General features: G+C 42.6%; 6 protein-coding genes across 7 annotated transcripts in view; 3 read left to right on the forward strand and 3 right to left on the reverse strand.

Moving 5' to 3' along the window:
• The first annotated feature begins 71 nt into the window (after nt 1–71).
• On the forward strand, nt 72–2204 carry LOC133154848 (arrestin domain-containing protein 3-like). Its single transcript, XM_061279878.1, has 6 exons — nt 72–535; nt 624–684; nt 760–907; nt 996–1092; nt 1329–1585; nt 1715–2204. The coding sequence occupies exons 1-6, from the start codon at nt 292–294 to the stop codon at nt 1955–1957; spliced, it is 1050 nt and encodes a 349-aa protein (XP_061135862.1). The 5' UTR covers nt 72–291; the 3' UTR covers nt 1958–2204.
• A 52-nt stretch (nt 2205–2256) lies between these two features.
• Nucleotides 2257–3334, reverse strand: LOC133154853 (vitrin-like). Its single transcript, XM_061279885.1, has 6 exons — nt 3225–3334; nt 3101–3152; nt 2965–3031; nt 2762–2895; nt 2648–2691; nt 2257–2436 (listed from the first exon to the last, which is right to left on the reverse strand). The coding sequence occupies exons 1-6, from the start codon at nt 3244–3246 to the stop codon at nt 2279–2281; spliced, it is 477 nt and encodes a 158-aa protein (XP_061135869.1). The 5' UTR covers nt 3247–3334; the 3' UTR covers nt 2257–2278.
• LOC133154851 (arrestin domain-containing protein 3-like) lies at nt 3319–6333 on the forward strand. Its single transcript, XM_061279883.1, has 6 exons — nt 3319–4592; nt 4685–4745; nt 4950–5121; nt 5199–5286; nt 5360–5616; nt 6036–6333. The coding sequence occupies exons 1-6, from the start codon at nt 4274–4276 to the stop codon at nt 6114–6116; spliced, it is 978 nt and encodes a 325-aa protein (XP_061135867.1). The 5' UTR covers nt 3319–4273; the 3' UTR covers nt 6117–6333.
• Nucleotides 6334–7108: 775 nt separating this feature from the next.
• LOC133154342 (uncharacterized) lies at nt 7109–10402 on the reverse strand. 2 transcript variants are annotated; one of them, XM_061278971.1, is made up of 6 exons: nt 10238–10402; nt 10137–10170; nt 8723–8817; nt 8536–8632; nt 8122–8378; nt 7109–8046 (listed from the first exon to the last, which is right to left on the reverse strand). In XM_061278971.1, exons 2-6 carry the CDS (start codon nt 10153–10155, stop codon nt 7834–7836), a joined length of 681 nt encoding a protein of 226 aa, XP_061134955.1. In that variant the 5' UTR covers nt 10156–10170; nt 10238–10402; the 3' UTR covers nt 7109–7833. The 2 variants fall into 2 exon arrangements, with proteins under 2 accessions (XP_061134955.1, XP_061134954.1); XM_061278970.1 differs by lacking the exon at nt 10137–10170.
• A 10199-nt stretch (nt 10403–20601) lies between these two features.
• rfk (riboflavin kinase) lies at nt 20602–24182 on the forward strand. The gene is made up of 4 exons (XM_061277726.1): nt 20602–21118; nt 22073–22224; nt 22711–22813; nt 22930–24182. The coding sequence occupies exons 1-4, from the start codon at nt 20809–20811 to the stop codon at nt 23091–23093; spliced, it is 729 nt and encodes a 242-aa protein (XP_061133710.1). The 5' UTR covers nt 20602–20808; the 3' UTR covers nt 23094–24182.
• Nucleotides 24183–24330: 148 nt separating this feature from the next.
• pcsk5b (proprotein convertase subtilisin/kexin type 5b) overlaps nt 24331–26535 on the reverse strand; it is a 45241-nt gene continuing 43036 nt past the window's right edge. The window contains exons 34-37 of the mRNA XM_061277725.1: nt 26257–26474; nt 25719–25822; nt 25446–25656; nt 24331–25332 (exon numbers count right to left, since the gene is read on the reverse strand). Coding sequence (XP_061133709.1) covers nt 24893–25332; nt 25446–25656; nt 25719–25822; nt 26257–26474 — 973 coding nt within the window. The 3' untranslated portion in view covers nt 24331–24892. The remainder of the gene's footprint in view (nt 25333–25445; nt 25657–25718; nt 25823–26256; nt 26475–26535) is intronic.

Below are 26535 nucleotides of genomic sequence, written 5' to 3' on the forward strand. Positions count from 1 at the left end.
TATATTATATTATATTATATTATATTATATTATATTTTTTATTATGGGGGGGATGATATAAACCAGCCACCCGTGTCATTGTTAAGCATGCGAATACAGCCCTGTTTGGGTTTTAGGTGTGCCAAGCAAGAAAAACAGGTTTTCTATGAGCTGCATCCTCCCCCACCACCTGTTCATAGTAGCTCTGTTAGCGCAAGCACACACTTTGTTTCTGCTTGGCTTTACCTGAGGCTCACATAATTTGTGCTTCTATTTCTTTGTGATTTTGTAATTTGTATTTATTTCTGTGAAATGACTATCAAAAATTTCTCAATTGAATATGACTCCATCAATAGTCAAAACATCTTCACAAACGGAGATAGAATCAATGGAAGGATCATCGTGGAGGTCTCGAAAGAAACGCCAATCCAATCACTAACCTTTATTGGAAAAGGAAGTGCAAGGGTTCGCTGGCAAGAACATCACGGCCAACACACTCGTCACTACTGGTCTGATGAGAAATATTATGAGATCAAACAACATATCTTGAGAGCTGGTAACGTATCGCTTTCACCGCTATCTTAACAGACAATGTTGGGGATGAGCCTTAAAATTAAAGCACAAATTATGCTTCACTGCTCCAGGTACTGAATTTATTGCCAAAGGAAGACATGTGTTCCCCTTTTCCTTCAATGTCCCTAACAAGTAAATTAGTGTTTATTCTTTAGCTTATTTGCTTCCAGGCCAACCAATTAAGTGACCCGGAATTGTACTTTGCAGTAAAATGCCATCAACGTTCAAGTCCTCACTTGGTAGAATTGTTCATAAGCTTAAAGCGGAGCTTAAACAATCAATGAAGTTGACCAAAAAAGCAAAAGCCCACTTCACATTTGTCTCCAAAGCAGATATGGATATACCTGGACTTATGGTGAGAAGTTTGGAACAAATTCATTACAACTGTTTTTTTTGAGGGGTTTGCACATTAATCGAAGAGATGGCTCTGCTTTATCTTTTAGGAACCTCAGCATGATTGCACTGATAAAAAACTCACAGTCTTTGGTTCTGGAACCATTGCAATGGATGTTTACACCCCCAAAATGGGATACCAACCAGGTAATCAATAGAGTTACATTATTCCATTATTTGCTACCAAAAAAAGTAGATCTCAGTTTCAAAAAGGTTGGTGAGTCATGGTGTTAACTATGGACAGACAAAAGAGATTATATATCTGATGTTGGACTTCATGGGGACATGCTGGTAATTCCAGGAAGTCTACGACTGACAAAGTCTACCTACAACGGAAATGAACATCTGTACAACTAAACACGTGATTTTGTGTTTCTTTGCAGGCGAAGATGTTCACGTCAAGGTTGAAATTCACAACCAATCATCCCGGGACTTGAAGCCCAAATTTGAATTGTACAGAAAGCAGAGTTTCTTTGCTCAAGGTCACAGAAGACTTCACACACAGGAGATTGTTAAGGACAAACTTGAGAGTGTTAATGGCCGTAGCAAAGAGGTCTTGAAGAAGGTCATCACCATCCCCAGGAACATACCTCCCTCCATTTTGAATTCCTCCATCATCAAGCTGGAATACAGGCTGAAGGTAGGCTGAAGGTTCTGTTGTACTTTATTTCATTTGATACTCTAACTGGCAATGAAAATAGTCACAGAAATTTTCAAAGAATCGAGCCGGAAACACATTTCAGAAACTTACCAAGTAGTGTTTTCACAGATCTATTTGGATGTCAAGTATGCAACAGACCCGGAAATCAAACTTCCAATAGTTGTCCTACCAACATTTGAGGTTCCTTCAGCAAAACAACCTCCAGGTCCCGCTGCTTATGGATTTGAGGAATTTGGGAACTCAAACCAACAAAGCTGGAGCGTAACACCCCAATTTTCTGATGTCCCTCCGCCATATGGAGCACACACTTTGTATCCCACCATGAGTAATTCTCACGAATATGGGAATTGACTTTGTTGCCTTCATTGCTTCTTTTTTAACCATTTCTCAAAACTTTGTCCGGAACAAAAGGATAATTTTGAGGACATAGTTTTTTCAACAACTGAAAACATATTTTTGAGTTTAGTAGCATACTAATAATTGACATGAAGAAACTCCTGTTTTTTCTTAGCATGTTAGCCATTGTGTTATCCCTCTGCTAGTTCGCTGACAATTTGCTGATTCTATGATCGATTATGCCGATTAAATGCTAAATGTATGTTTTGAGTTAGTTTGTTTCCCTTGTATTATGATGTGTGAAGGTTTGTTCAATCCTAGGATTATCACTAGTGGTCAAAAGCTTTCTTTAAAAAAATAAAATAAAAAAAAGAGAAAAAGGCGGGCAGGTTCTCCCGGAGCCCAGTTGGTGAAGGTCACCTTCTGGCGGTGCGACCACACGAATCTGCCGCGATTGACCAGGTCGTTCAGTCCAGTCCGCGTGTGTCCAGGGGCTGCAGAGGACAAACGGGAACAGAGCTCTCATTTGCCTTCCAGATATGGCAGATATCGAGCAGATGCGACGCTTGGTGCGCGCGCACCAGACTTCAAGAGGTCCTGCAGCCAATCCCACTCAACCTCCCATTAAGGTCCCAAGCATCTCGGCTCTGCGCGCAAGATGGTGTCACGTGAAGAAATGCTTTCTGTTCTGGACATTCTACTCACCCATGTCAGCAAAAGTGAAAGACGGAAACGGATCCAGATTATATCTGCAGACAGTAAAGTGAGAATGAGCCGGGCATCTTTAAGTGGACTCGCCAGTGAAAGCGGAGCACGCACACTGTCGAGGTGATTCCGTTACAGGTGGAGCCTTTGTAGGCTTTCTGTGGCAGTCTCTTCAGCAAAGTCACATCTCCTCCGATCTCGTTCTCAATGACGCCCGAGTGAATAGCGGCCACGCAGATGTTTGAGTCCTGCACTCAGAGAACGTCTCAGACATAGAACAAGGACTCCGCTTGCAGGTCGTGCGGTAATTAGCATACCTGTTTGTAGAGCCGTGTTCCGTAGACCTTGTGGCCGGCTTGGGCGCAGCCCGGTGGGCACCGCATCCTGCGCAAGATGTTTGTTGAGTTAATAGGAAGCTTTTCGGCAAGAAACGTCATGTCAAGTCTGACTCACTTCATTGAACCGTCGGTGCCGAGGTCGATGGCTGTGATGCTGCATAAGATGTCTGTGGGTCAGAAGGGAAAATCATAGCCGGTTTCTTGCTAGTTTTTTACTGCACTCCAAACGTCGTACTCACTGAGAGTGGTGTCGTCAGACATGCACCCTAAGACGTCAAAGCGAAGGCCGAAAAACAACTTGCTGTCTACTGGCAGGAGGCGGACGTACTGGGCGAATACGGGCCTGGGCCTGGTTAGAATATCCGTCCCCAAGGCAGGCTGGAAACAAAACACGCGCGTTTGCAATGAATGACAACAGCCTGGACGACATATTTACTAATTGTTATTAATAATATAATTACAATATGATTGTTAATATAACATAATTATTATTATCTATATTTAGATCATAATAACCATATTGTTTTTATAACAGAGGTGCTAAGAAATATCTATTGTATAAAGAACTTTAAGAAATTATTAATAATACTGTATTAAGGACTGTAAGAAACTATTAATAATAATTCTTAATAATGATTGATTATTATTCATTATAATTAGCTCATATAAATCATGAAAAATATTCTTATAATATAATTATATATTATAATATAAAAAAAAAATCATCTCAGGCACCGTAATGTTAGGATATAAGCAGATGCAGTCATGCTAACTCACAGTACAGTACATTCCATCGTTCCTCCAGCGGTATTGTTTGAGCAATGAACTCTTTACTGTTTTTTTAATTGACTAAAGATACAAATTGCTTACCTGAAGCACATGTCCGACATATGCCAATCAGGAGAAGCATACACTCTAGTTCTTTCCACATGTTGGAGGAAAATCCCCCCTCTCACTGAGGGTCGCAACGATTGCAGTCGGGAGAAAAGAAATGATAAGTCGCCTCACTGAGAAAAGCCAGTGGATTCTAGTCAAGAGAGAAATGGACGTTTGGTGCGCCTGCTCCGAGCCAGAGGCAAACCATGCCCTACGTCAAACACATCACATTCAAAGGTAGTCATAAATCAATTGTTACTCTTCAAACTCTCGTTGCTGGACTTTTTCTTCAATGTTGTATTTCATTGTAATTAGCCGAACTAAGGCTCCAGCTAGGGTTACCTTTATGAACGTGACACCTCCAAGCTTGATCACATGACCATTTGACACAGACGGATACTGTACAGTTTTAATGGAGGTATGCTGCTTGACTGAATGCAGCATCCAAAGCTGTGACAAATGTGACTTTATCATGCCTATCAAGATTTTCTCTGTGGAATACGACCAGGTGAATGAAAGAGGAACTTTCTCTCCTGGCGATGTCCTCGCTGGAAAAGTGACTGTGGTGGCCAGCAAGGAGACCAAAGTGCAGTCTTTGACGGTCACTGCGAAAGGAAAGGCTGAGGTCAAATGGTGCGATCAAGATGGACAGACCAAAGCGCTCCACCAAGATGAGGAGAAATATTTCTTTTTGGAACACGTTATTCTTCAGGATAAAAATAAAAGAGATGGTTAGTAGTTTTAATTTCCAAATATAATTTGTAGGTAATGGCATGGTACTTATTTTTTTTATTCTATTCAACTTGCACTTTTTTCCCACAAGGAACAGAAATCATTCATCAAGGGAGGAGTGTGTATCCTTTCACCTTTGTGATTCCAAATATGTGAGTACTCCTCGTATCCACTCCCTGATTTTGGATTACATTGCTTAATACCTCCTGAAATTATAATTTTAATAAAAACAAACATCAATGATTAAAAAAACAATTCTGGGGGACTGAGATATGTGGCCAGGTGTCCCAATATTTTTGTACTTTTCCACACCAAATAAAGATCATGCCACTTATGTAGTGAACATTTCTTTGCAGAGACATGCCTTCCTCATACGAAGGAAAATGGGGCAGAATCACGTACAGTTTACAAGCTCAACTGACTAAGTCAATCTGGAGCATCCACAAAACTCGGATTGAGTTCCCATTTCTTACCAAGTCGGAGTTTCCCTTCGCCTCCAAATCAGAAATGTTGATCGTCGGATTTCAAGTATGCATTGATTGAACGAATCACCAGAATATTCCTCTTTGAGATTTGCTTTCTGACTTTGCATTGTTTTTGCATAGGAGCGGCAAAGCGCAACCAAAATTTCATTTTACGGCGCTGGAAAAGTTACCTTGAATGTGACTTCGGAGAAATTGGGACTGACACAAGGTAAATATTTTGTTAGTCATGTCTGATGTGAACATATGACGATTACAGGACATACGTTTGTTTCTTCTCACAGGTGAAACGATGGAAGTGTCTGTTGACGTAAGTAACAGCTCAAATCGTGCAGTAACGCCCAAATTCTTCCTGTGCGAGAAGCAAATGTTTGTCGCCCAATTGGAGACAATTGTACACACAAATGAGATCCTCTTTGGCACTGGAGAATCAGTTTCAGCTCGGAGCAGTCTTACCATAAAAAATGTTCTAAGTATCCCTCCACAGCTCTACCCCACATTCTTCAACTGCTCCATAATCAAGCTCGAATACACGCTCAAGGTAATCAAGTCTTTCTAAACTACATTTCATTTTTTCTAATTATTTTGGAGATTGAAAGACAAAATTTATCTTAGTTTTTAATTTCACCTCAAAACCCAAAGAAGGTTGGCGCACATTTGCAATTTCCACAATGCAATGACCAAAATTTCCCATTGCATGCTATCAACCAAAGAAAATCTAGGTCATTGGAAATTTGAGCTACTCTTCAACTAATCAGTCAGTCTCTTTCACTGTGTAAACTGATCCGGTGGCCTCAGACAAGTGTGCGGAGTGAAAAACTGCCATTTAACCAAGGAAATCGCATTGATCTGGTGTTAATCCATGCCAATATTATTGTCTTTTTAATTGAAAAAGAAATTATTATATAATTGCATAAGTGAGGCAAGAACAGAACTAACTAAAGGTATATTTTGTTGCAGGTCACCCTTGGTGACCCATTGGCAAGAGATCCAGATATCAGACTTCCTCTGGTTATTCTACGGGGTTCAACCCAACCATAGCATCGAAAATCTAAAAGATCCCGTGTAATGTAGTGCTGAAAATGCCAAAGTAGTTTCAAAGTAGTTTTGTAAAGGGAATGTGAACACGGTTTGGCCCTCCCTCTTTGTCAGGGCACCGATTTTGTGCAAAAAAATAGAAAATAGAAAAATTGTTAAGGCGCACAATGACTGACACGTTTTGGTGCAAATCTAAATAAACGTGTATTGCAGAATTAAATTTTTCTTGTTGGTTTTTAATCTCTATAAAGGAATAAAGACCATTATTTTGCCATTCCTGAGTGAGGAAAGTTACTGGCATGAAAAACATGAGGAAATTTCAGTCAAGCATTGGTAAATGCCAAACATCATTATATTTATATATTATTATATTATTATTATATATATATATATATTTTTTTTTTTTTTTTTTTTTTTTTTACGTACGTATAGGATTTTGTGAAAACATACTTATTACGTAATTAAATAAATTTTAAATATTTTTGACAGTTTTTTCCCTTCACTATAATGGATAATGTGTTCTTACTTCTGGTGCGTGCACATTGGCCACCAGAGGGCAGTATATCACAGACATGGATATGAAGTGTACATGATACCAAGTACAGCTCCTCAGCAAGCTCCAGTAATATTAGGTATTTTCCGCAGAGGATAAAGAATACATGCCAGTGAGTATTATTATATTGTATGTATTACGTGTTGCCTCACCATTTGTGTTCAGAATTGTAACACAGGAACACAGCCTATGTTAGCTCATGCATGGCTTTTTGCATTGTGTGTTAGCATTTAGCTAAGCTCCCTCCTTTCCTTGGGTTGAATTCTTAAAAAAGAATAGAAACATGTTGCACTAGTGAGAAAAAAGTTGATGCTGATGTGAATTGATGCTCATTGAGTGTGTGTGTGTGCGTGCGTGCGTGCGTGTGCGTGCGTGCGTGCATGTGTGTAGAGTAGATTATTTTACCTTTTTGTTAAAAAAAACCCACATCAAGTCCAGCAAAGAGAGTTTGAAGAGTATCAATTTATTTCAGTTTCAATTTATACAGCTGTATGTTGTACGACTCCTTTACAGTGGCCTCAACAATAAGTATACTAGTTAACAAAATCATAACATAGAGTTCAATTTTGAAAATACATTAAAAAATAAAAATACCTGAATAAAAATGTATTGAATATATACACATATAGATACACTCACACACACGAAAATGAATATAAAATATAAATATAATGTACAAAAATACATATAGCCATTAGGTTGCAATTTGTTTGCTTACACTTAATTAAATCACCTACACTTACGAGCAATTGCCATCTATGAGCATTTATCATATTACATCCTTGGATTAAATTCCCATCCAATATATGAATTTCATGCAAAAGATAAATATTGTAGAGAGCAAGTCCGCCTCACAGTTAGGAGGGTGGGGGTTCTATTCCACCGTGTGGAGTTTGCATGTTCTCCCCATGACCGTGTGGGTTTTCGTCGGGCACTCCGGTTTCCTCCCACATCCCAAAAACATGCTTGGTAGGCCGATTGAGCTCTCCAAATTGCTCCTAGGTGTGGTTGCGAGTACAGATGGTTGTTCATCTCTGTGTGCCCTGCGATTGGCTGGCAACCGGTTCAGGGTGCTCCAGCACGCCCGCAACCCCCGTGGGGAAAAGCGGTACAGAAAATGGATGGATGGATAGTTTCCCACCTTCATTAGTTTTGTAGTTAAAAATTTCAAAATCGAGGAGGCGAGTCTATAGAGTTGGCTTTTCGTGGTGGTTTTCCAGGTCTCGGCTTTTGCTGGTTTGGGATTGGATGAAGAACATCTCCCAGAGTTAAAGCATTGAGTGACTGTTGATGTCGTTTGGCGGAATGTAGACTGCTGGGGTGCACAACTATTGGCCAGCTGAGGTAAGCGGAGTTTGAGCCAGTCATATCCACACAGACCTGTAGAACATTTTTCACAATTTACTACAATGACATTGACAAAAGTGTATTCTGACATTGTCCGGTCTGGTTTACCTTCAACTCGTAGTGTAGTTCAATGGGTGAACCCATGGAGATGGTGGGAGGGCTCCCTCTCGGGATGGTGATCACATCGAGCATCATCCTTCTGCTGTAGGCCCGAACACGCTTGGCAACTTTCTCAGCGATTGGACACACGCCAGTTATCCTTTTACCCGGGGAAATCCGACTTTGCTTCCGTTGCAATATGTACTTGAGCATCAACGAGCAAGTCGACCGGTTGATGGCTTCAACAATGACTTGGATGCCTTCGCCTGCAGGATGAGAAAATGATTTGCTTAAGAGTAGAGAATGGGCCGTGGTGTCATTGAAGAACGAAAATATGCTGTGGTGACAGTTGAGGACATGGACACGACAGACAGGACAGTGTACAAGTTCACAGTGTCTACATGTATAAATACTGCACGTCACCTGGTTTGTAGGCCTTCTTTTCGGTGTAAATAACAATTGTTACTGTTCCAGAGGCGAGGCGTTTGACAAATGTCTTCATGCAAGCATGCCGGGGTTCCTGAAAGTAACAAATTCTTCTTTGAAACCACTTTTCATGGACACTTTTGTATTTGTCATTTGTCAAAGTAAAAGTAAAAAAAAAAATCACCATAACTAGAGCCACATCTATGTCACCGTCTGGATGGAATGACAATCCATTTTCAATATTTCCTTCTATATTCATTGCGTGTTTAATGTCCAAACCTATAAAAAAAAGATATCTTTATTAGTTATGCATGTAGGTGTGACCTAAAAAATCACAAGTAGGAACAATGTTAGAAAACTTTCAAATCTTAGAATAGAAAGAAATGCATTATATTTATGCAGAATATCTTCATTGGTCATCTAAAAGGTGTTCTTGGTATTTTCTCTCAAAAATGCACCATTGAGCATGTTTCCAATTGTGAGGCAAAAGCACAACGTGTCTGAAGACAGCCTGAGCAGAACCTAAACCTGTCAAACGGGAAATGACTGAAGCTTACTTTTCATGAGAGTCTATTTGGAGTTTTAGCACTCTTGTACAATTCCATGAATGTGTTTTAAAAATAGCAGCACCTATGCAAAGGATTTTGTCCCATTAAAGCTTAGAGAACATGTCCCCGAATTCTCAGGTGCATTTCCATGAACTTTGTTTATTCAAAGTAGAAACATCCAGGAATGTCATTTTGGAAATTTGGAAAACTCAACAAAACACTCATCTAAAGACTAAGGAAAAGTAAAATTGTCCAAGAATCATCAATGTAATTATCAGGATGTGATATGGGTTTCATCTGAAAAATTCCTCTGACTGTGTTTGCATCTGCAGTCATTTTTTCAATAATATCTATGATTTAAGAGAGTCTTATTAGAGCCAATGCAAATTTGTTCTTGAGGTAGTCACTGGACTGGATGCATGATCAAGTCAAATGCGAGCAATGCTCCATGTTCCCATTTGATGCAAGCAGTGTCTTCCATTTTCCTTTTAAATGCACTTGTGCCAGATGAAAATGTTCAGAACCTATTCGTAACAATTCTTTTACACACGTCACGAGGTGAGAAGGTATTATTTAAAAATGACGTTCACCTACAAGGACTTGGTTGTTTCGAAGTTATTTAAACAAGCTGTTCTGCATTTCACTCATTCTATGAGGTCAAGCAAATTACTTTGGAACCACACCCTCACAGCTAAATAAATGGGCTGGGCTGTTTTGGCTAACTTAAAGTGAAAGAAAGGCACTGGACAAACATCTAACGTCGAAGTAGACTTGCGATCATAACACAACACAAAGCCGATCTGTATTTTTTTTTTTTTTTTATTCACAGTGCCTCACATAACATGACAGACGGCTGATATTTCACAGCTAACAATTCACATTGCACTTCCATTTTATAAAGCCCACACTGCTTTGCGGCTTCAGCATCTTACGGTAACACAAAAGAAAAACTTTGGAATTTTGATTGACTCTGAGATGTTTTGTTAATTATAGCATTCAGTCCAGATGCAGTTTTTGGAAAAAATCTTAGAATAGATGAAAATGCATCACCTTTTTTTTTTTTAGTCATGTATGTCTGTGTGCCCTAAAAATCACAAGAAGAAATAATGTTGGAAAACTTTCAAATCTTAGAGTAGATGAAGATGCATTACCTTTTCTTTGCAAAATATCTTCGTTGGTCATCAAAAAACAACTCCTTAATATTTTTTCTCAAAAATGCACCGCTGAGCGTGCTTCCAATTGTGAGGCAAAAGCACAATGTGTCCCTACAGAGCTGGAGCAGAACCTAAACCTGTCGAACGGGAAATGACTGAAGCTTACTTTTCATGAGAGTCTATTTGCAGTGGAAAATTTTGTAGAGGGTGGAGTCTCCAATTCAAGTTCATAGAACAAGTCCCACAAGTCTCAGGTACATTTCCATGAACTTTTTTTTGTTCAAAGTAATAACCTCAAGGAATGTCATTTTGGCAATTTGGGAGAGTCAACAAAATACTCATTTATAAACGAAAGAAAAGTAAAACTGTTAGCGAATGAACTCTGTAATTATTTAGGATGTGATATAGGTCTTATCGGACGAATTCCACTGACCTTTCCATCATGTGTGCCATTCGCATCCAAAGTATTTCTCTACTCGGTAAACATTTTAGGAAGTTGGAAATGTCAAAATCTCCCTGGTTAGGCTTATACGTACAATACAAAAAAGAAAGAACAAATCCATACGTCAATTATCTGAATCGCTTGACCTCACGAGCGTCACGGGCATGTGGGAACCGATTGATAGAGGTTTCCTCACTCTACCTTTTCAGCAAGAACCACACGTGAGACAATTTGCCTATTTTAGGCTTGCAAGCGGAGAAAGCCATCACACAAGAGCAACTGTGCAGAGCAGTGTGACTTTTGCCTCTTGCAAGAGACTATTTATTGAGAAAAAAATAGGGTAGTGGTGAGGGTGAACAGGTTTTGGGCTCACAAACTAGTTTAGTCAATGCAGTCAATGTTTTATCTCTTTGTGTAAACAGATAATTGGTGGCGCATCTTTAGACAACGAGGCAAGCAAGAACGTTTGCACAAAGTTTTGACGACTCAAGGGAATGTGGAAAGTTTCAACGAGTCAGGGGATGGTGGAAAGTTAAATGATTCTAATATTAATAATACATTTTATTTATAAGGCGCCTTTCAAGGCACCCAAGGTCGCCGTACAAACATAAAATAGCATACACAATTATAAGAAAAACAAAAACGTGAAAAAAATGACCGGAGATTCTGATTAACATTTCAAGATAATCATGATCAAAATAAATTGTCAACCCGAACACATATCCCAACTGACTCCCTGCAGTAGGCGGGAAACCCTGAAGGAATCACCAGCCAGTTGCAGAGCACACAGACCTACAATCGTTCGCCCTCACACTCACATCTACGGACAAACACCGCCATTAATACGTATTTGCATACCTACGGATTACATTTATCATTTGTAATTGCATCTGTGTGACAGAAAGTGAATTTTTACGTTTTTACAAGTTTTACGTTGTTATATGAGTTGGTGTCCCCCCAAATAACAAATGTCGGCATAACGATTTTTTTTCCCCAACCTTTTATTGAAACACAAACACATTCGGTATAATAACACCATCAACTACAGACCAAAATCTACATAATTAAAGAACCAACATCCGTACATTCCGACCAAAACTGGGATTGAACCAAATTCCCTCCGATCAAGAGCCAGTGTCACTAACCCAGTGCTTCTCAATTATTTTCTGTTACGCCCCCCCCTAGCAAGAAGAAAACTATTCGCGCCCCCCCTCCCCACCGTGACTATCCTAACTTGTCTTGTAAGTCGTAAAATGTTGCGCTGTCGCAAACGTGACAGAAGTAACAATGAGAGCGCCACTGCCCCCTGCTGTAGTAAACGCGCAATTACACTTTATTCTGGTACTGCCAAAAAAAAAGCCTGTTCCCCAGGGTCACACGCGCCCCCCCAGGAATAGCACCGCGCCCCCCAAGGGGGGCGTGCCCCACTATTTGAGAAGCACTGGCCTAGGTGACTGATTCACAATTTGGTTTTGTCTGATATCAGAGATTAAATAAAGAAAACCAACTGGCTGATTGATTTGTTTTAATTGAGAGGGAAAAAAAACAGCAAAAGCATTTCACTAGCTGACCAGGAGATGGCGACAGCGTGGCATCTGAAGACCATGGATTGTTTGTTCTGCTATAGCCTAGGTGACTGATTCACAATTTGGTTTTGTCTGATATCAGATATTAAATATAGAAAACCAACTGGCTGATTGATTTGTTTTAATTGAGAGGGGAAAAAAACAGCAAAAGCATTTCACTAGCTGACCAGGAGATGGCGACAGCGTGGCATCTGAAGACCATGGATTGTTTGTTCTGCTATAGCCTAGGTGACTGATTCACAATTTGGTTTTGTCTGATATCAGATATTAAATAAAGAAAGCCAACTGGCTGATTGATTTGTTTTAATTGAGAGGGAAAAAAAACAGCAAAAGCATTTCACTAGCTGACCAGGAGATGGCGACAGCGTGGCATCTGAAGACCATGGATTGTTTGTTCTGCTATAGCCTAGGTGACTGATTCACAATTTGGTTTTGTCTGATAATAGATATTAAATAAAGAAAACCAACTGGCTAATTGATTTGTTTTAATTGAGAGAAAAAAAAACATCAGCAAAAGCATTTCACTAACTGACCAGGAGATGGCGAGAGCGCGGCATCTGAAGACCATGGATGTTCTGCTATGCCGGTTTAAAAAAAAAAAAAACAACTAATTAGCTAGGGGTCAAAGGTCAAAGTTTACGGTTCAAAGTTCACCCAGGGGTCAAAGGTCGGTTCAAAGTTCACGGGGTCATGTGCACATTTTCGATTTTTAACTAGAGTTGAAAGTTCAGGGTTCAAAGGTCACCCAGGGGTCACCACGGGGTCACCACGGGGTCACCGCGGGGTCACCGCGGGTTCAAAGTTCAGGGTTCACTTTTTTTTTTTTTTTTTTTTTTTTTTTTAGGTTAACCTTTATTTAACCCAGTGCTTCTCAATTATTTTCTGTTACGCCCCCCCCCTAGCAAGAAGAAAACTATTCGCGCCCCCCCTCCCCACCGTGACTATCCTAACTTGTCTTGTAAGTCGTAAAATGTTGCACTGTCGCAAACGTGACAGAAGTAACAATGAGAGCGCCACTGCCCCCTGCTGTAGTAAACGCGCAATTACACTTTATTCTAGTACTGCCAAAAAAAAAGCCTGTTCCCCAGGGTCACACGCGCCCCCCCAGGAATAGCACCGCGCCCCCCAAGGGGGGCGCGCCCCACTATTTGAGAAGCACTGCACTAACCAGTCAACTATTTCAACCTGTGATTCTCTGGCCCGTCTGCACTTATTTGTACTAGTGATGTGCATTCCAGTTTACTGAATCCTTAGAATCGGTTCACTCAAAAGATTTGTTCAAAAGAATCGTTCACCGAATTATTTATTCTTTTTTTTTTTTTTACCACGTGTAGTGTACCTATTGAAGTGTCCATGAGGTGAACCTAATCACAGGCCACTTCATTAAGGAAAAAGCTTAAGTGAAAGTGAAAAGTGCCACACCCGCCCTCACGGGATATGTGGCATCTTACTAATACTAAATCCCTAAATTCTACAAATGCATGATAACGTCTTTGGAAGTACGATGGGAAGGAGTATTGCGTGGGCAGCAGTATGTAGAGCCTGCCCGGTAACTCTGGTTCCTTCGCTCTCTTTTGCACACACGCAGGGACGCACACAGTGGCTACTTTGGGAAAATATGGAAGGCGGTGCAGCTTCTGGCACCTCCCACATCCAGAGTTAGTACCATGACAACCATGTGGGCCTGCTGGCGTCTCCCTGTCTTCACCAGCCGCCGTTGCCATGGTAACTCCCCATGGGGCTCCCGCAGATCAGCGGGATGGGCGTCCAGTTGACTAACGCGCTCCCGGCCTTATAATAGCCAAGGGAGGAAGGAGAGGGCGTCGCGTAGTCGAGGTTGTGTGCAACCTGTTGAATGCATTTCTCACAGTTAAAATTTATATTTCTGGCAACGTGGCTCAGATGCAGTAATACAAATTCTGGTCTGTTGAATGGGTATGTTTAGTTGGAAGAAAAAAAACAATGATGGAAAGAAATTGCAAAACATTGTATTAACATTGTGATATTAACATGAAATATTAGACATCTTGCTGCTTTAATTATAATTTTTTGACGAATATACCATTCACCAGGTGCAATAAATCTAACTTCTCAAAGTCTTGCACTACCAGCTACATCATCACCTCTTTAATGACATCGAGTGGCGTAAAACTGCATTACATCATCTGTTTGATTTGAATGACACTTACAATATACACATGACCCTTGTGGAATAAAACATCAAACAGCTTTCAGTATGGTGCATAGCTGTTTGAAACCAATGCAAACTACAAGCACAATAAAAATGTGTCACTCAAAAGAATCTCAACTAAATGTAAATGCTAATCTCATTCATGCCCTATTTCACACACAAACTCTCGACTTAAACTCTATTTTGTATTTGCTGTTCTCAACTTCTTACAGTCATTGCCACTAAGAAACACTTTTGGACCTTGTGTGTCAGAAATGGCCTTACTCGATCCTCTGGCAGGAGATGCTTGAGGCTTTTCTTTTCAGTCACTAATTGCTCCAAGATGTGAGTGCGACAACACATCAGCTCCATTCTGGAAAGAGCAAGGATTCATTGACTTTTTAAGCAGGCATTAAAAATGGTGGCACACAAAAGACACTAGTTCAATCAGGTGTACATCATAATGAGCATTTATTGTAAAACGAGAGTTAAGCGTTCCATGTTAACGCTCATTGAGCTAATGTAGGTGCAGAAAAAAAGTTCTACTTTTTCATATAAAATCCTTAAACATATAAAAAGGGTGACAAGGCAATTCAGTCAGTGTTACAAGAAGGCAATGCCCCCAAACATTCTACACTAATTCAAATACAGTACTTGGTTTCTTGTCTCTAGTTATGCGTGCAATAATACTTCTAACTACCTCAAAAGTGAATGACTTGTAGTGGTGGCCTTTGGAATTAAAAATGGGTTGATTATGAAAAAAATCCCTTGACATGAGATGATTATAGAGAAAAGATCTTTTCCAAAATAGTTCATTTATGAAACTCAGAGAAGCAGCCTCCTCTGCATAGATGGACATTGCATATCTTGCATCCAAACACGCTCTCGTGCCGTAGTCCCTTGTTGGTGCAGTTCCTGCAGCGCCGTGAACGTTCCGACATGCGCTCCAGGCGGTGTCCGTACTCGATGGGCGAGTCAGCGTGCCTCTTGCGGGCCGCCCGCTCCATGCCCCTCGCACCCTGGTAGTCTCCGATGAGCTGCTGGGCCAGGCGCACCCGGAAGTGGCGCTGGGTGTGCTGCTTCCCGTTGAGGCCGGCCGGCGACGCGGCCCCTCTGCTTTCTCTCAGGAGGACGTAGGCGTTGACGATGCACACGTTGACGTAGAACCACAGGAAGTAGCGCCACCACTTCCAGCACGGCCGGCCCACCTGGTAGCACTCCCTCAGCTGGTCGCACAAGTCCACTCCCCTCATGTTCTCCTGGTACAGCAACAAGGGGAGTGGCCTTGGGAGGCCGAAAGACAAACCTGAGCTCTCCATGCTGTCGCTGTCCCCCTCACCGTCCATCTCGCCGTCACGCTGCTCCCCTGGGCTGATACCCACAATCCCTGGCGAGGAGTTTGTGGACAAGCAGCTGACGACTTTGACGTCTCGTGTCACCGTCGCAACCAGGTTGCCACGCTGGCACTGATAGAACTCCCCCTGTGACAGCTTGCCCACATTTCGAGGGCGGAGGACCTCAGGGAATCCTTTGCGCTCCGAATGGGTGGGCCCGCAGGCGTACAGTCCGTCCTTCAGCAGTCTCTGGAGGAGGGGCACCGAGTTGAACAAGCTGTCCAAGAAGAGGTGGTGGTATTGACCCTCCAGACCACGCACGAGGGAGGTGACCACCCGGTAGCCCTGCAGCACCAGCGCACGGTCCTCACTGGGCCGGCCGACGTGAATCTTGGCCCGGTGGCAGTAGCCCGAGCGCGAGTCACACAGCATCCACACGCTCAAGCCTTTCCGCAAAGGCTTAGAGGGCATGGAGTGCGTGGGCGAAGAACGCCCCTTGGTGACAAGGGTGCTCTTGTCTATGGTCAGACAGCGGTTGGGCGTGTACGCATCCCACATGGTGTTGTCCAGCACATCCAGGAGAGGCCTGATTTTGAAAAGGCCGTCGTAGCCACGCTCGCCTCGCACGGGCTCGGCCTCCCTGTCGCAAAGCTGGAGGTACTGGGTGAGCTTCTCGAAGCGCCTCGCGGTCATGGTTTTTTTAAAGCCAGCGTTGCCTATGAAAATGTCACTGGCCCAGTACATGCTACTTTCTGGCAGCCAATTGATGCCCATGAGGATGTTGAGGCCCACGTAGGCTCTCATCTCCCTGGCGTGGGTCGGGTGCCAGTGTGGGTCTGTTTTGCCGCTCCTTCTTTGCCGATAGAGGGCGTAGTTGTTTGTTTGTTCCACCATGTGTTCAAAAAGCGAATCTGGGAAGAGTATCCGGAAATAGTCACGGGGCTCGGCGTCGTCCCCCAGCGAGTGCTGAGGGCCGCTGGAAGCACTGAAAGTCTCGATAGAAATCACCTGGTCCGGTTCGCCCCAGAAGTCTGGAGACGTGCACTCCTCGAACAAGTCTTCATCGTAGCCGAGAAAGCTCGCTCGCTCCTCCTCCTCTTCCTCCAAATCGGAGAAATCGAGGTCAGAGTCGTTCGAGGCGGCATCGGAGCAGTTAGTGGAGGTGGAATAGTAGCACTCCTCCGAGTTGTCCTCCTCGTCATGCTTGAGTCCATTGCTCCCAGTCACTAAAATGATGTTGCAGCCTGCCCCGGCCACAAGGCTGCTAGCCGCCGCCGCCGCATTCGCGAAGCCATTCTCCCCCACGCCGCCGCTGACACCGTCCTCCTCTTCCTCCTCGTCTTCGTCGACCTCCTCCTCCTCCTGCCGCGCTCCGTCTTCCTCGTCCGAGTCTGGCTTTTTGTACGGAATTTCAAACCACTTCACATCGGCAGAAAGATTTAGTGGGTACTCTTGCCCGTCGCTCGCCGCACTACTTTCTGTATCCGCGCTCGTTTCCAAAATGGTAAAAAGCTCCCTTCCGTTTCTTTCCGTCGCCATGTCGGGGTATTAAAGTGCCCCTGCATGAGTCCCTTTTCGGCGTGTTTTTTTCCACGCGGTAGGGAAATAGACGCACAAAGCAGTCATCCGAAGTGAGTCGATGTGCTGTGGAAAGCAGCGTCTCGGGCAAACGTTGAGCCTATGCGGCGTTTGTGGGCTCCATTCGCATTGTTTCCGCTCCCGGTTCTTTGTGGGCTTCGCAACGCAGTGTGGCCGCAGACGTCAGAAGCTGCATGCATGTCCTGCTTGCTAGGGCGTTTTGCGACTGCAGCTGGTGGGGTTGCGAGTTCGCAAGGCTGGCAGATGGCCGCTCGCTCTTCTAATGCCCGCTGGCATTCGGCGGAGCCGTCATCTCGGAGCAGTTTGCACCAAAACATTACATTCACACGGAGCAGTCTCACGGGACACACTTTTGTCATAGTCACAACAAGCGGGCTCGTCCGCAGACAGCACACAGAGATGAATAAATACTATTCAAAGATAAGGACACGTTTCCAGTTTGGGGAGATGCATCCACACACGTATGCATCCCGACAACAATGCAGTGATGCACATCAAACAGCAGCGTGGAGTGGTCGTCAATGGAGTGAGCAGAGAGGCAGCGTGTTCATTCATAAACATGTGTCTTCCCTCTGACAGGTTCCTACATGAACCTGAAGCCCTATAGGCTATTGTGGAATTAGGGACCTCCCTCGCATTTATGAATGTGGGCAGATACACTCGTGTTGAGGGTGAACAGCTCCCCCTGATGAGATTGATAGCTCCCCTCCAAGTTACTCACAAGGTACACGACACAAAATCGCACACTAGCATGTTTATACTCTGTGAAATTAGATAAGTAATAAAAGATCAATAATCACGTGACCTTTTTGCTCCGCGCCAAACATCTGGTTCTACACACACTGCAGCACTGGCTTAACAAATCTTGAAAATGTATTTTTCGGTTTTTGTCCATTGTTTACTTTAAACTCTCCACATTAGAGAATAATTGTCCCTACCTTCTAATGCATCAAAATAGAATGGATACTTTTTATAACATTTGTGGATGGCAACACTGTAAGAAAGGCAAATAAAGGTCAACCGCTTCAGATCTTTATCGATTGTGATCTTGTGGTCTCATCGGGCAGAAAAACAGGGACAATGCTGCCGCAACCTGGAGAATCATAAACCAGGGGCGCATTTACAACTATGGCGACAGATTAGGAGAAGTCAAATATTCCACATCCATGGCCTAATTTAAGAGAGTTGATTGTCAATGGTTTCATGAATGGTTCTTGGCATCCTTAATAGTACCAGTTCAAAAATGATCCATTTTCATCTGGAAAAACATTGACAGGTAGGGCGTATTTATTCACTTTTTTATTCCTTTTTTGTTTCTCACTACACCAAATTAACAAGGTTATTTATCTGCACGGCATTTACACTGGTCTGAAATGAGCAATAATATGTGAATAATACAAATATGTAATATTTATCTAGTGAACCTGAGGTGACTCTTAATCCTTGTATTGATTTAAACAAAGGGAACATCAACGTTTCTCAATCAGCACTTTATATTATAAGTTGAGCAGGGCATTTTGCTTTGAAATGACACGCCAAAAACATAACTAATAAGATATTTTAATTTGGCTTGACAACGTGCGCAAATTTGGATTCCGTCAACAATCATTGCAGGTCTTCAATCGCTTGATGTGAGAGTGTGTCACCAAATGTAGTTTATCACTTAAGTTTAACGCTGATGTACTATAAAGAATAAAAACATGCAGTGTAATGCCAAAGTGATTAAGAGTGTGTAATGTCATAGATGGGACTCACACAACTCTTCTTTTTTTTATATTAATCCTTGCCAATGTCATACAAGTGTAAGATACAGCAGCCATAACAAAAGCAAAACTAGATTATTTTCACAACAGTATTATGAGGAGCTTGAATGTCAAATGTTCCCTTCTAAGCTAATTTTGTCACGTCACTGTCTTTGGATTTGACCAAAAACAGCAAAACTCTGGATGTGGATTTCTTGCTCACTTGGGAGTTGACCAGTTAAATCATGTCTTCCTGTTTGGGGAGTGGGGGATGGGCTGCCGGAAGAGTCGGTCCAAATTCCTTTAGCCGTGGCCTGCGTCTACATGGCTGGCTAAGCACCGGGCCCAGCAGAGAAAGCAGGCAACCTTTCTGCATCCTTGCTCACTCGCTTATCACAAGATTCTTGTCGAGTATTAGGATCAAATTGCCCCTGTGACCTACAGGCCCTCATCTTCTTTGTATCTGCACACAGTGGACATGAGCGCTTCACTGCACTGTGATCCAGTGTGTTTGAAAACAGTGGGAAACGTGAGAGGCTAAAGTCCTCCAATGTTTGGGCCAAAAATAGAAATAAGGGGGAAAAGGCTCACTCCCAGCATTTCCAGGACCCTGGAGCAGAGTGCTGCAGTAGACCCCACAGAGAGTCCCACGGTGGGGTGGAGAGATGTTGACCAATTGGGGCTCAGACTTTCTCTTAGCGTGTTCATGTGTGTGTGTTGCTGCAACTAACTCTGCTCCCTCATGGATGAATTCAGTGCATGCGCGCGTGTGTGTGTGTGTGTGTGCATGCGTGTGTGTGTGTGTGTATGTGTGTGTACGGCCCACAAGATGGACCAGCCCTTCCTTCTGTCACTTCCATGAATATATTGTGTGTAGGACTTTCTTTTCTAGCTGGTCTTTTCTTCCAGCACTGATTTCCTCCCTCATGTGATTGGAACTATAGAAAGGTGAAGAAAAAACATTTATTGAATCATTTAACATTCAAGCCAAATCTTTGAATTTTCCCTTACAATAAAAGTCATCATTAAATTGAATAAATGTTACCTTAAAGGTGTGGAAAGGTCGTCTCAACGGCTGTCTATGCATTGCTATCGTTATATCCCAAAATTGCTGTCATTATATTATTTGGATTCATGCATAATTCATAAAACGGATGGATGGACGGACGGTTTGCACAATCTTTGCAGGCAGCGGCCTCTTGCGGTGCTATTGGAGAAGTGCAACATGGTCAACTTTTTGTGTCTTTGGGCACCACGATGTACTATGAATGGTTTGTTAAGGCTTTATGTGTGACGTATTTGTTGTAGATATGCCCCCAGGCAACGTTTTACGGCTATTAACATCTCCTGTTAAATTAATTGGTTCTCGGACTCATCGCAAATTTTTTGTGACTCATCGCAAATTTTTTGTCGTTGTGGTGGATTATCATTTTTCCTACATCACATGAAGGCACCGTGTGACACCTTCCTAGGTCACGGGGTTCGTTACGTCACACGCAAGACAAAAAAAATAAAAAAATCGGACCAACGTTTGACGTGAACATGTTCCGGGGTTCTCCGCACAAATCGCAGTGGTGCCGTCAGAGTGGACCTCGCTGAATTAACTAAACAGAACCGTCTTAACTAGGGGAACTCAGTGGAACTTTCGGTGGAAATTATATTTTATATTTTTCTTATTTGAGTGTTTACGCGCTAATGCTAACCACCCTAGCTAGCATAGCAGGTGAACTTGTCCCATTCGGCTTTAACCAAATTAATTCTCGCCATCTTTTGATAACAAACTACATTCGAACTCTTTTAGTGGCTATTCGCTCGACCTCGGCTAGTTATCGCCGTGTCGGGACTTCGTCTGGACTTGTACCTGGCTCGTGGCGTTCGAGGTCATCCGCGCAGTCCAGCTCTTTATCAAACCCCACGCAAGGAATGAAGAGCCTGCCGTACTTCTGCCGCGGAGAGGTCGTTCGAGGCTTCGGGAGAGGAAGCAAAGAACTGGGGATTCCGACTGGTACGCCTCCTTATCTTTTGGTTTTGACTGGCCACACTCGATTGTTATGTTTTTGTTTTGGGCTTGTATGGTTTCGCTGTCACGACTTCTGTGGCAGGGGTCAACAACCTTTATGAAACTGGCAGATACTTCTTGGGTACTGATTGATTCAAAAGTGCTGCCAGTTTGAAACACACTTCGGAAATAAGCAAATTGCTCAAATGACTATTAATCACGTTATTAATCATCAGTGTGATACTAAATAATAAACAAGCAGTCAAAGGTTTAAATAGTTTGTCTTGTTTGTGTGTCCGTACTTCCGACTGATAGTGTTGGTGAGGACACTGAACATGATCATGATTTACACAATCAGTGTGATTGATGGAAAAAAAAAAAACATGTTTATCAATGTTGGGAGGGGTTTCCATTTTCAAATCACTTTTGCAGCCTTCCTCGGAAATCACAATGTCATTATCGGTGAGCTGTTTTTGACAGGCCAGCAAGCCTTCCTGGCGACCTTTAGCCCACGAGCACCACTTTGACTGTTTGTCTGGCTTGTGTAGATATGGCTTTCATGGTTGGGCACGCTAAACGGTACTGTACGTCTTGGCTTAGATAGGTGCAGTACATCTTTGGTTTGGCTGTAGGCACTATTCCTACTGGATGCTTATCACGACTACAACTACCCACAACGTTTTCTGAGCAAAGTGGACATTTGTATGTGTTTGTCTGGCTTAGCTATCTTTATATCCATTCTGTCCTTTAATCTTTTCTGTAACGTTTTGACAGACACGTAACTCGGAGGGAACACGACAGGAATGCATTTTACAGGGCTTTTGGTACCTCATTATTCATTTATTTGAGCAATTTCTTACATTCCTATTCCATTAGGTGTGTTGCTCATATCGTTCTCAGCACATTCGATTTGTTCAATTTCCGGTTTTCTCATCGGTCTTTCTCCAATGTTAATTTTAGCTAACTTCCCCGACTGTGTGGTGGAGCATCTGCCCGCTGACATCGGCACGGGCATCTACTACGGCTGGGCCTGCGTGGGCAACGGCGACGTGCACAAGATGGTGATGAGCATCGGCTGGAACCCGTATTACAAGAACACCAAAAAGTCCATGGTGGGTACTAAATGAATGGACACTAGCTGCCCATATCGCTAGCCGAATGACCACCGTTTGTCTAATGAAGCTTAAGGACCAAGACCTGCCATGATTAGCATACATTTGCCAATAGCGGATGTCACTCCCTAAAAAAATTACCAATTGAAAAAAACAAATGCAGCAGAAGTGCCGGGACGCTAGTCTGCTTGTTGCAACTTCGCATCCGATAAAAACAATCACTGCTCTATTTTATTTTCATCCAAAATTGCACAAAAAAATACAAAATTAAGGTGTCTTATCTTAAAATTACAACCTGTTCAACTGCTTTGTGAAAATGTTTGCTTATTTTCTATTTAAGACATTCTGGGTGTAGAATAGAGCATCAACGTTAGCTGTAATTAATTTTAACGTAACGCTTGGGCTGGAGCTAAGATAGCCGATTAGCACGGCGATAGAGTGGAATGTGTTGAGAGCTGTGTGTGTGTGTGCTTCTTTTACCCCCAGGAAACTCATGTGATCCACCAGTTCAAAGAGGATTTCTACGGCGAGACTCTCAGTGTCGTCATGGTGGGTTACATCCGTCCGGAGAGAAGCTTCGACTCACTCGGTAAAGCCAGCACACACACAAAGAGCATAAACAAAAAAAGTTTTTAAAATGGTAGCTGTACAACCCATGCCTACTTGCAGATGTATGTAAACATGTCAATGTGTGCGTGTTGTCAGAGGCGCTCATCGCTGCCATTAACGGCGACATCTTGGAGGCCAAGGTCCAGCTAGAGAGGCCAGAGCACGTCAAGCTGCGGGAGGACAATTTCTTCACCAGCCATTCCACTTCCACTTCAGCAGCCTCCTCTTCCTCTTCACAGACTTTCATCAACGGACACTGACAGAGTTGGTACGACTGTTGCCGTGGTGAAACCTCATAATTTGAATTGTTTCGTATTGACTCTTGTTACTTTCTCTCTTTCTGTCTCTGACAGACAGACGGACAAACAGACACACACATGCATAAATACTGTACGTACGTACGTACGTACGTACGTACGTACGTACGTACGTACGTACGTACATACATACATGGGCACATGCTCACACACATTCAGTGAGCCAGGGTAGGGGCATTAGTGTGTGTGTCAGGTGATGCTATGCAGAATAATGAACTTAAGCCCTTGTCCCGCTGAAAGACAAACGTTTTCGAGTGCTTGCGAAGGTAACAAATGTTGATTTTTCGTCAAGAGTTTGCTTACTGTCGCAAATGTTCACCAAACATTTGAATATTTTTCTTGACAAGGAAAGCTGTTGCTTACCAATTAAAATGTCTGGTGAACATCTTTGCAAACTTGAACAAACATTGACCAAAAAAAAACAATGTCCAGTAACCTCACACACACACACACACACACACACACTACACTCCCTTACATTTGCCTCTCAGTGGGATACAGCTTAATGCAAAGACAAATGTAATTATTTTCTTTGCGTTTTTTAAAATCAGCATAAAATTATGATTATTATATATAATTATTCATTTCAACCATTTGGGGCAAAAATAAGCCCGCTCTTACCAAGATCACGATTACATAAGTTGAAGTAAAAGTGCAGAGTTCAAGGTTAGCCTATCTTTCTTTGCACATAATTGTGAAACATTGCTGGAAACTCAAAAGTTCACTTACTCAGCATTGGCACTCAACTCATTCTTGTCTCAATACTGCTCTGAAGTCAAATATATATGAAAGATCTATATGTGTAAATGACCTGTGAATGTAACGTTATTCATCTTGTGATCAGCCGCTAAAATTATCAGGTTCTGTGCTTTTGCTGTCCTGTGTTTCTGTTTTTGATTCATTTTGTATATAAAAGACAACTGAAAGGAAAAGCTGACTCTTATCCTTATGACATCCGCATTAAATGTTCAACTTAAAATGCTGTCCATTTTCTGTCAGATCATTTCATCCAATAAATCCACAGCTATACTATACTTGTGTAAAAGTGTATTCTTTGTGTTAAACTTTCTTTAGAAAGTTGAGATAAAAATCTATGTTAAAGAAAATATTTTTATCTGGCCTGTAAAGTGTAAATTCATTAAAATTATGTATATGGAATTTTAATGTCAATGACATTAAACTTTTTGTAACATTTATAAAATATATTCAAGTAACTATTCCTTTTGGGGGAAGAATATTTTCCACAAACCTTTTCTCCTTTTTTTTTGGTGAAGGCAATTTTTTTTCACAAGAAATAAATGTTCACAAAACTTATTTTTTAGAGGGGGGGGGTCAAAGGTTTTCTTCATAAACATTGCCAGTGAGTATAATAACCCCCAGTACAGTGCACATTGTTTCAAAGCTTCGAGAATACATACATGATGATTAGACATTTGCACATTGGTACCCAGTAATAAAACTGATGGTGAGATCAATTACATTTTTGATGATTGTGCCTTAAAGGTAATTGTGAGCCCAATTACATTTTTGATGATTGTGCCTTAAAGGTAATTTCATTTAGTCATAAAGATGTAACCAATTAATCATATTGATTTACATTTTCAAAAATAAATGGTAACTTCACATAAATTACTACAACAATTTATACAATACTTTCTCGTAAAATTTCATCCCCCCACACGCAGCTAAAATTTCCTTTGTGTAAGATCCGATGTGTGGTATGTCCACTGGCGTTTGCATGCTCACGTGTAGGTGTAGCTCTCATCATCATACTCCAGCTCAACGTCTTCATCTTGCTCGCCCAAAAAGCCGTACTTGAACTTCTTGTAGACGGTACCATCTTTTCCCATGTACACGATGTCGTCTTCATCATCTTCATCATCTTCCGCACTGACAATTCTGTCACTGTAATCCCCAAAGGCGGATGCAACAACTTGCGTCGTGTCTTTAGCGTCTTCGTTGGTGTCCAGCGTCTGGTAGCCGCCACTCTTAGTTTTGGGTTTGCTGGCGGCAGCCTTGGCGAGCGACTTGGAGCGAGTGCTGAGGAAGACGAAAACCCCAGCGCCGACCGACAGGATCAGGAGGGCGCAAATAGTCGTAACCAGTTTGGCCCTACCTCCGCCTTCTCTGTCCAAGTCGCCAGCATCTCTCTGCACAAAGTTGACGTCGAGGATGCACTCGACTGGAAAGAAAAGTTGCTTTACCCCGCAATGCTTAGTACAGTCATGGCGCTTCACCCTAAACAAATTCTTCCATTTTCACATGTGCACTTAATAAAAAGTCCGCTTGTCTTACCCAGTGAGGCGTGGCAGTTGCAGCACTGCCAGTCTATGGGCCGATCGGCAGGCAGCATCCGGTCGTGGCAGCAGCTCAGGCAGCGTCCGTCGTCGCTCAGGATCTGAGAGGCGGGACACTCGGTGCAGTTCCAAGCACCCGCGCCGCGACAGCCCAGGCAGGACCGGTCGCAAGGCCGGCAGTCGAGCCCATTGACGTCCGATGACCGCTCCTGGAACAGAGAATAGAGCTCAGATGAAGATGCGGGTCGCATTATATGAAGAAGACATATACCTGGGAGCCTAAATAGGAGCCAATCAGACACTGGGATTCACAAATGCTGGAGCCAATTAGCTGGTACCCATGGTAACAAGACTGGCAGGAGGTAGCGCCAGCACCTGGACACACACGCATGCACACACACACACACACACACGCACACACACATGGACTTATTACAGTATATCCCAAATATATACGTACCTCTATGATAAATGATTTACAATATCACCCAAAGTTATAAGTATGAATTATTTTGTCGTAATATACAGAACTATTAATGACTAGCTCTCTGGCAATGTCAATGAAAAGAGAGCATTATTATCTTTACAAGAGCTAAATCTAGGACAGCTTTTGCATGGAAAAGATCAAATTTGATTTTTTTGTGACGAATCAATGAGATTCATTTAATGATGGCTGTCACACTCATTTGTTGAGGTCTTTCAATCCCTATTGATAAGCATAACCGCACTGAGCTCTGGAAATACCCGCTGGGAAGGAGGGGGAAAACAACTTTTGCGATGAGTCATCGTCACAAGAGCAGATCGCAAACCTGTACACGTCTTGCACGTGGGGTGGCACTTGAGGCAGGTGTGGGTCCAGCGGTGATGATAGTAGCCCGGCGGGCAATTCTTCAGGCAGCGGCTTTGCTGCCTCATGTAGACGTAGCCGTCCCGACAGCTCAGGCAGTCGGTGTCGGCGGGCCCCCGACACCGACTGCAGGCGGGGTCACAGCGCTCGCACGCCATGCTGCTGCTGTTCCCAAAATGACTGGAAAAGGGGAAATGACATTCGTAAGTCTCAACTTTTAACTTTCAAGGTAAATCCAAAA

This window comes from Syngnathus typhle, linkage group LG5 (genome assembly GCF_033458585.1).
Source record: "Syngnathus typhle isolate RoL2023-S1 ecotype Sweden linkage group LG5, RoL_Styp_1.0, whole genome shotgun sequence".
Lineage (NCBI taxonomy): Eukaryota > Metazoa > Chordata > Actinopteri > Syngnathiformes > Syngnathidae > Syngnathus > Syngnathus typhle.

Bases quoted from the DNA above. Each gene is read 5' to 3' on its own strand.
- LOC133154848 (XM_061279878.1), top strand. From the start codon at position 292: ATGACTATCAAAAATTTCTCAATTGAATATGACTCCATCAATAGTCAA. The intron at 536-623 runs GTAACGTATCGC...TCACTGCTCCAG, and splicing joins ACAACATATCTTGAGAGCTG to GTACTGAATTTATTGCCAAA. The intron at 1,093-1,328 runs GTAATCAATAGA...GTTTCTTTGCAG, and splicing joins CAAAATGGGATACCAACCAG to GCGAAGATGTTCACGTCAAG.
- LOC133154853 (XM_061279885.1), bottom strand. From the start codon at position 3,246: ATGTCTGACGACACCACTCTCA. The intron at 2,896-2,964 runs GTATGCTAATTA...CTCTGAGTGCAG, and splicing joins GAACACGGCTCTACAAACAG to GACTCAAACATCTGCGTGGC. The intron at 2,437-2,647 runs GTGAGTAGAATG...TGTCCTCTGCAG, and splicing joins TTTCACTTTTGCTGACATGG to CCCCTGGACACACGCGGACT.
- LOC133154851 (XM_061279883.1), top strand. From the start codon at position 4,274: ATGGAGGTATGCTGCTTGACTGAATGCAGCATCCAAAGCTGTGACAAA. The intron at 4,593-4,684 runs GTTAGTAGTTTT...TTTTCCCACAAG, and splicing joins GGATAAAAATAAAAGAGATG to GAACAGAAATCATTCATCAA. The intron at 5,287-5,359 runs GTAAATATTTTG...TTCTTCTCACAG, and splicing joins GAAATTGGGACTGACACAAG to GTGAAACGATGGAAGTGTCT.
- LOC133154342 (XM_061278970.1), bottom strand. From the start codon at position 10,268: ATGACCAACGAAGATATTTTGCAAAGAAAAG. The intron at 8,633-8,722 runs GTGATTTTTTTT...TGTTACTTTCAG, and splicing joins TAGATGTGGCTCTAGTTATG to GAACCCCGGCATGCTTGCAT. The intron at 8,379-8,535 runs GTGACGTGCAGT...CTCATCCTGCAG, and splicing joins AAAGAAGGCCTACAAACCAG to GCGAAGGCATCCAAGTCATT.
- rfk (XM_061277726.1), top strand. From the start codon at position 20,809: ATGCTAACCACCCTAGCTAGCATAGCAGGTGAACTTGTCCCATTCGGC. The intron at 21,119-22,072 runs GTACGCCTCCTT...TGTTAATTTTAG, and splicing joins AGAACTGGGGATTCCGACTG to CTAACTTCCCCGACTGTGTG. The intron at 22,225-22,710 runs GTGGGTACTAAA...TTTTACCCCCAG, and splicing joins AGAACACCAAAAAGTCCATG to GAAACTCATGTGATCCACCA.